Source organism: Leishmania mexicana, chromosome 15 (assembly GCF_000234665.1).
Source record: "Leishmania mexicana MHOM/GT/2001/U1103 complete genome, chromosome 15".
Classification (NCBI taxonomy): domain Eukaryota; phylum Euglenozoa; class Kinetoplastea; order Trypanosomatida; family Trypanosomatidae; genus Leishmania; species Leishmania mexicana.
The window spans coordinates 157,086-165,025 of record NC_018319.1 but is presented as its reverse complement, the minus strand read 5'-3'; the positions used below and the strand labels follow the sequence as shown (position 1 = coordinate 165,025).

The 7,940-nt window shown below is 67.4% G+C and overlaps 1 protein-coding gene across 1 annotated transcript; it reads right to left on the bottom strand.

Moving 5' to 3' along the window:
* Window positions 1-298: 298 nt before the first annotated feature.
* On the bottom strand, window positions 299-3,859 carry LMXM_15_0440 (tb-292 membrane associated protein-like protein; the record flags this gene model as incomplete). The annotated part of the gene is made up of 1 exon (XM_003873524.1): window positions 299-3,859. A coding segment is annotated over one exon (3,561 nt), but the record flags the coding sequence as incomplete, so codon positions are not given.
* Between the last annotated feature and the right edge of the window lie 4,081 nt (window positions 3,860-7,940).

Sequence of the window (7,940 nt, the reverse complement as noted above, 5' to 3'; positions counted from 1 at the left end):
CGCCGGCCTTCTCCGGCTCCACGTCCGTCATCTGCACAGTGGAGAGCCGACGCTCCGGGCGCTTGCGGTGTCTTCCTGGGTAATGCGTTGTGAGCGATGCCAGAGATGGTGTCTGTGGTGATTCGCCCTTCTCTGCCGGTGCTTCATCGGTGCAGTGAAGGCGTGGGTGTGTGCTGGGAAGTTCCTCATCAGTCTCGTGAATTTCGCCCACTTGATGCTCCGGCACCGCTTCGAAAATTGTCAGGGAAGTCATCGACTGGGTTCGGCGGCGGGTGTGATGCCGGCGCGACTTTTCACTCACCACCACTTTCGGACTCTCCAAGGCGCTCTCCAGCGGCTGCTGCGCCTCGTCCACGGGCGTGCCCATCGACCGCTCCAGCACGGCGTCGCGGTCGGCGCGCTCCTTCTCAACGCCGGCTTGCTGCAGGGCGCTCTCCAGCGGCTGCTGCGCCTCGTCCACGGGCGTGCCCATCGGCCGCTCCAGCACGGCGTCGCGGTCGGCGCGCTCCTTCTCAACGCCGGCTTGCTGCAGGGCGCTCTCCAGCGGCTGCTGCGCCTCGTCCACGGGCGTGCCCATCGACCGCTCCAGCACGGCGTCGCGGTCGGCGCGCTCCTTCTCAACGCCGGCTTGCTGCATGGCGCTCTCCAGCGGCTGCTGCGCCTCGTCCACGGGCGTGCCCATCGACCGCTCCAGCACGGCGTCGCGGTCGGCGCGCTCCTTCTCAACGCCGGCTTGCTGCATGGCGCTCTCCAGCGGCTGCTGCGCCTCGTCCACGGGCGTGCCCATCGACCGCTCCAGCACGGCGTCGCGGTCGGCGCGCTCCTTCTCAACGCCGGCTTGCTGCATGGCGCTCTCCAGCGGCTGCTGCGCCTCGTCCACGGGCGTGCCCATCGGCCGCTCCAGCACGGCGTCGCGGTCGGCGCGCTCCTTCTCAACGCCGGCTTGCTGCATGGCGCTCTCCAGCGGCTGCTGCGCCTCGTCCACGGGCGTGCCCATCGACCGCTCCAGCACGGCGTCGCGGTCGGCGCGCTCCTTCTCAACGCCGGCTTGCTGCAGGGCGCTCTCCAGCGGCTGCTGCGCCTCGTCCACGGGCGCGCCCATCGGCCGCTCCAGCACGGCGTCGCGGTCGGCGCGCTCCTTCTCAACGCCGGCTTGCTGCATGGCGCTCTCCAGCGGCTGCTGCGCCTCGTCCACGGGCGTGCCCATCGGCCGCTCCAGCACGGCGTCGCGGTCGGCGCGCTCCTTCTCAACGCCGGCTTGCTGCATGGCGCTCTCCAGCGGCTGCTGCGCCTCGTCCACGGGCGTGCCCATCGGCCGCTCCAGCACGGCGTCGCGGTCGGCGCGCTCCTTCTCAACGCCGGCTTGCTGCAGGGCGCTCTCCAGCGGCTGCTGCGCCTCGTCCACGGGCGTGCCCATCGACCGCTCCAGCACGGCGTCGCGGTCGGCGCGCTCCTTCTCAACGCCGGCTTGCTGCATGGCGCTCTCCAGCGGCTGCTGCGCCTCGTCCACGGGCGTGCCCATCGGCCGCTCCAGCACGGCGTCGCGGTCGGCGCGCTCCTTCTCAACGCCGGCTTGCTGCATGGCGCTCTCCAGCGGCTGCTGCGCCTCGTCCACGGGCGTGCCCATCGACCGCTCCAGCACGGCGTCGCGGTCGGCGCGCTCCTTCTCAACGCCGGCTTGCTGCAGGGCGCTCTCCAGCGGCTGCTGCGCCTCGTCCACGGGCGTGCCCATCGACCGCTCCAGCACGGCGTCGCGGTCGGCGCGCTCCTTCTCAACGCCGGCTTGCTGCATGGCGCTCTCCAGCGGCTGCTGCGCCTCGTCCACGGGCGTGCCCATCGGCCGCTCCAGCACGGCGTCGCGGTCGGCGCGCTCCTTCTCAACGCCGGCTTGCTGCAGGGCGCTCTCCAGCGGCTGCTGCGCCTCGTCCACGGGCGTGCCCATCGACCGCTCCAGCACGGCGTCGCGGTCGGCGCGCTCCTTCTCAACGCCGGCTTGCTGCATGGCGCTCTCCAGCGGCTGCTGCGCCTCGTCCACGGGCGTGCCCATCGACCGCTCCAGCACGGCGTCGCGGTCGGCGCGCTCCTTCTCAACGCCGGCTTGCTGCAGGGCGCTCTCCAGCGGCTGCTGCGCCTCGTCCACGGGCGCGCCCATCGGCCGCTCCAGCACGGCGTCGCGGTCGGCGCGCTCCTTCTCAACGCCGGCTTGCTGCATGGCGCTCTCCAGCGGCTGCTGCGCCTCGTCCACGGGCGTGCCCATCGACCGCTCCAGCACGGCGTCGCGGTCGGCGCGCTCCTTCTCAACGCCGGCTTGCTGCATGGCGCTCTCCAGCGGCTGCTGCGCCTCGTCCACGGGCGTGCCCATCGGCCGCTCCAGCACGGCGTCGCGGTCGGCGCGCTCCTTCTCAACGCCGGCTTGCTGCATGGCGCTCTCCAGCGGCTGCTGCGCCTCGTCCACGGGCGTGCCCATCGACCGCTCCAGCACGGCGTCGCGGTCGGCGCGCTCCTTCTCAACGCCGGCTTGCTGCATGGCGCTCTCCAGCGGCTGCTGCGCCTCGTCCACGGGCGTGCCCATCGGCCGCTCCAGCACGGCGTCGCGGTCGGCGCGCTCCTTCTCAACGCCGGCTTGCTGCATGGCGCTCTCCAGCGGCTGCTGCGCCTCGTCCACGGGCGTGCCCATCGGCCGCTCCAGCACGGCGTCGCGGTCGGCGCGCTCCTTCTCAACGCCGGCTTGCTGCATGGCGCTCTCCAGCGGCTGCTGCGCCTCGTCCACGGGCGTGCCCATCGGCCGCTCCAGCACGGCGTCGCGGTCGGCGCGCTCCTTCTCAACGCCGGCTTGCTGCAGGGCGCTCTCCAGCGGCTGCTGCGCCTCGTCCACGGGCGTGCCCATCGGCCGCTCCAGCACGGCGTCGCGGTCGGCGCGCTCCTTCTCAACGCCGGCTTGCTGCAGGGCGCTCTCCAGCGGCTGCTGCGCCTCGTCCACGGGCGTGCCCATCGGCCGCTCCAGCACGGCGTCGCGGTCGGCGCGCTCCTTCTCAACGCCGGCTTGCTGCAGGGCGCTCTCCAGCGGCTGCTGCGCCTCGTCCACGGGCGTGCCCATCGGCCGCTCCAGCACGGCGTCGCGGTCGGCGCGCTCCTTCTCAACGCCGGCTTGCTGCATGGCGCTCTCCAGCGGCTGCTGCGCCTCGTCCACGGGCGTGCCCATCGACCACGTAGGAACATGTGTGACATGGTGAGGCTGAGCGTGATGTTCGTGGTGATAGTAGCGTTCACGGTGTAGATTTTGCCGGATGATTGTTGTATAGGGATATCGTGTGTCGGTTGCGGGCGCCGAATCGTCCATGTTGACAGCGCTGATGAATGCGGAGCTGAGCGTTGTTGGTTCGAGAGATTGATCGCTGGGCCGGAGTTTGGTCACTAGCGCAGTGGACTCGCCGGCTGTGGCGACAGTTTCTGGGCAAGCGCGGCGTGGCAACTGTTGGATGGGGTGATGGCCCAGTTTGTGCTGTGTCGGCGTGCTTGACGCTGGTGCTTCGTCGTTGACAGTGATGCACGGGCTGGGTTGAGGTCGGTGCCCTCGCTTGGGCTGGGTGCGAATATATGTGGCCGTGAGGGGTGGAGAGGTGGACGACGGCGTGGAAGAGGCGGAGGACCGCGCGTCGGTGGCTTCAAGGCTCTCTTCGTGCTTGGTCGGGCCGTGTTGATTCTTACGAGTCGCCTGGACCACGACAGTCAATGGCTCCGTATCCTCATCATCACTCTCGCTAGAGTGCTGGCTTTCCGCTTCATCGTTCTGGAGTAGGGGTTCGTGGGTACGACCGTGCACACGCGCAGGACGCTGGTTGGTGCGGCTGGGTATCATGGGCTCCGTATCCTCATCATCGCTCTCGCTTAGGGTCTCGCTGCCATGTTCCTCGGCGGAAGGGTGATGCGTTTTTGGGAGAGGGCCTGCAGAGCGCAGCAGTGGACGACCTTGAGCAAGCGGCGTAGCCTCTTCCTCCTCGTCCTCCTCCGTTGACACAGCGGATTGCTGCTCACGAGCCTCTTGCGGTGCAGCTGCTCGAGGCTGCGCCTTTCGCTCGACGCGGCTCTTCGGCTGCACAAACGACGCCAACGGCTCTTCCTCACTGACTGCGTCGGTGTCGGTGTCTGTCCTGCCACGGACTTCCTCTTGTGCGCACGGTGCCACTGACGGGCGGTGCGCCGTTTTACGTTGAGGAACGCATCGCACCAAGCGCACTTCTAGTGGTGAGCCATCGGAGCTGTAGTCGTCTGAAGCCGCATGGTCGGCGTCGGTCTTCTCAGGGGCCTTTGTGTACGTCGGATCACCTGTTGCGTGCCGGGCGCGGCCGTAGATTAGCCTCATCGTTAGCGGAACATCGGAGTCCGAGTCGCTGTTTCTCGGTTCCTGTGCATGTGCAGCCGCCACCGGCACGGCCTTTAATGAAGGTCTGCTACTCGAGGGATTGCCGTTCTGCTGCACCCGTGGCAGCAGAGGTGCCTCCTCGTCGCTGCCTTCGTCCCCGTTTTCTTCTGCGGCCTCGCCGACTTCTGAAGGGCGTCCAGCGGCGCGCTTCGGGCCGAACCCGAACGACGGCGATAGCTGCTCCTCATCGGCATCCGTCTCCTCAGCACTCGTTGCTCGTCCATCCTCCGCCGATCCAAGGTCCATGGAGGCGGGGCGGCCAGCGGCGCGCTTCGGGCCGAACCCGAACGACGGCGATAGCTGCTCCTCATCGGCATCCGTCTCCTCAGCACTCGTTGCTCGTCCATCCTCCGCCGATCCAAGGTCCATGGAGGCGGGGCGGCCAGCGGCGCGCTTCGGGCCGAACCCGAACGACGGCGATAGCTGCTCCTCATCGGCATCCGTCTCCTCAGCACTCGTTGCTCGTCCATCCTCCGCCGATCCAAGGTCCATGGAGGCGGGGCGGCCAGCGGCGCGCTTCGGGCCGAACCCGAACGACGGCGATAGCTGCTCCTCATCGGCATCCGTCTCCTCAGCACTCGTTGCTCGTCCATCCTCCGCCGATCCAAGGTCCATGGAGGCGGGGCGGCCAGCGGCGCGCATCGGGCCGAACCCGAACGACGGCGATAGCTGCTCCTCATCGGCATCCGTCTCCTCAGCACTCGTTGCTCGTCCATCCTCCGCCGATCCAAGGTCCATGGAGGCGGGGCGGCCAGCGGCGCGCATCGGGCCGAACCCGAACGACGGCGATAGCTGCTCCTCATCGGCATCCGTCTCCTCAGCACTCGTTGCTCGTCCATCCTCCGCCGATCCAAGGTCCATGGAGGCGGGGCGGCCAACGGCGCGCTTCGGGCCGTAGAGGGCATAAGCATCGAGCTGTTCCTCCTCTTCTTGATCATCTGCGGGCACTGGTGCCGTAGAAAGCAGCAGAGCAGTGGACATCATCTGGGCCTGCGCAACACGCTCCCGTTCAACTCGGGCCTTCTCATGGCGGAGCCGCAGGGCACGCGCTGCCCTTGCGCTGCGTGCAGCGGCGATGACTTCCTCATCCATGTGGACGAAAGCGTCATCCGTGTACCCCTCAGGCGTTGCAGCAAACTGCCGAATTGTTTTCATGCGGACGGTGTGGTCAGAGCGTGTGCTCAGGCAGGAGCGTCGCCTGTTCAGCACCGCGTAGCCGCTCTGGGCGCGGGCAAACATTCGGCAGAAGCCAACGGCAAACACGTCGCCTCTCTGTGCCGCATCCGCGCCTGACTCCTCCACTGCAGTGTCTCTCTCCGACTCCATGCGTCTGCTCGTGAGTATGTTGGCGGAGGAGCGCAGCCGCGACATCGCGCGTGCGCTGCCGTCCAGCAGTGTGTCACCAACGCTTACCTGTCGCCCATGTGAGCTAGCGGAGGCGGGTGTGCGCGCTTCGCATGGGTCACTGCCGTTATCCTCATCGTCGCTGCGCTTTGCAGTCAACATCATCGCTGCCGTCTGCGCGGTTTCCCACGCTCTGCGGCCACTCTGAGCAGACCCCACCACGCGTTTCAAGCTATGAGCAGCCCTTGACGTCAGTGGCACCTCCTTGACCTCGGCATCAGCGTCACTTGCCTTGCGAGTGTCGGTGTCGCGCGTACGACCAGCTCTGCGCTTTGGTCCGTGGGCCGAGCCTCCCGCCAAAGGCCCCTCCTCGTCGCTGCCTTCGTCCCCGTTTTCTTCTGCGGCCTCGCCGACTTCTGAAGGGCGTCCAGCGGCGCGCTTCGGACCGAACCCGAACGACGGCGATAGCTGCTCCTCATCGGCATCCGTCTCCTCAGCACTCGTTGCTCGTCCATCCTCCGCCGATCCAAGGTCCATGGAGGCGGGGCGGCCAGCGGCGCGCATCGGGCCGAACCCGAACGACGGCGATAGCTGCTCCTCATCGGCATCCGTCTCCTCAGCACTCGTTGCTCGTCCATCCTCCGCCGATCCAAGGTCCATGGAGGCGGGGCGGCCAGCGGCGCGCATCGGACCGAACCCGAACGACGGCGATAGCTGCTCCTCATCGGCATCCGTCTCCTCAGCACTCGTTGCTCGTCCATCCTCCGCCGATCCAAGGTCCATGGAGGCGGGGCGGCCAACGGCGCGCTTCGGGCCGTAGAGGGCATAAGCATCGAGCTGTTCCTCCTCTTCTTGATCATCTGCGGGCACTGGTGCCGTAGAAAGCAGCAGAGCAGTGGACATCATCTGGGCCTGCGCAACACGCTCCCGTTCAACTCGGGCCTTCTCATGGCGGAGCCGCAGGGCACGCGCTGCCCTTGCGCTGCGTGCAGCGGCGATGACTTCCTCATCCATGTGGACGGACATGTCGGCCTCGTTTTTCCCTCCCGCACTTGTGTCGCAGTGATCCGTTTCGTTCCCTGTGAGCGGTGGTGAGTCGAACTCGGATGTGAGCTGCACGGCTGAGGCACTCGACACGTCAAGAGCGTGCAGGGTGTTGGCCGTGAGCCACGAAGAGCCACTTCTTGTGTACACCCCCGGCTGTGCCAACCGCTCAATACGCGTCGCCGCATCGTATGGTACGGCGTCGCGGAAGCTCTCGAACTCCTCGTTTGGCTCAGCTGCAACAGCGAGGCCACCGCCGTCGCTAGTCTGGCTTGCTGCTGCTGCGGCGGCGGCGCTTCTGCGCTGCAGCCGCGTCTCAGCATCTTCGTCTTCGCGGAAAGGGTCGAAGCCTGCGTCGACCTCGCCTTCACCGGACAGGAAGCCCCGCTCCTCGCCATTTTCCTCGCCGTCGATACGACGGAAGCCATCTTGTAGGAGTTCGTCTTCACATGATATCATGATGTCGCAGAGATCCTCCAGCTCATCTTCAGCGAGGCACTCGAGATGAAAACGATAGCGGTCCTCGACAGCGGAGAGGTGCTCGATGTGCTCAGCGCAGCTCTGCCCTTCTGTCGGTGAGCTAGCATCGCTGCTCGGCTCGCTCGCCCCTGCCGGCGCCGCCGCGGCAGCCCTGGGAGTATTGCCTGAGTTCGCTCTGACACGCCCACCACTAGTGCGAGACGCCGAGGCACGTTGCATGGGTGCCGGGTTGGGGGTGTTGCCACTAGTAACGTCGATCGAGGACGCTGGGTCCTCGGCGAGGATGTCGCTCGTGCGCGGGGTGGCGCCCCGGCCGGAGCCCGAACCTTCAGTGGTGCTGCGCGGCGTGCGTTGTGTCGCTTCGTGTCCAGCACCACCAGCACCAGCCAAAGCCGTAGCGTTACTGGCGACGGCTGTCGCCGACGACGGATCCATGGCGAGCGCGACAGAGATTTCTGCGTGACGGGAGAGACACACGAGGAGGTGGGGTGGCGCCGTAAAGCGAAGGGAAGAAAAGCGCTACAACACAAAGTCTCCGTCTCGATGCGTGTTCCGACCTCCACGCAGATCTCCAGCTCGTGCAGGGGTGGTGGGGGTGGGGGAGGGCGCGGCGGACGCAGAAGCACTGTGTATGTGCGAGGATGCGCCT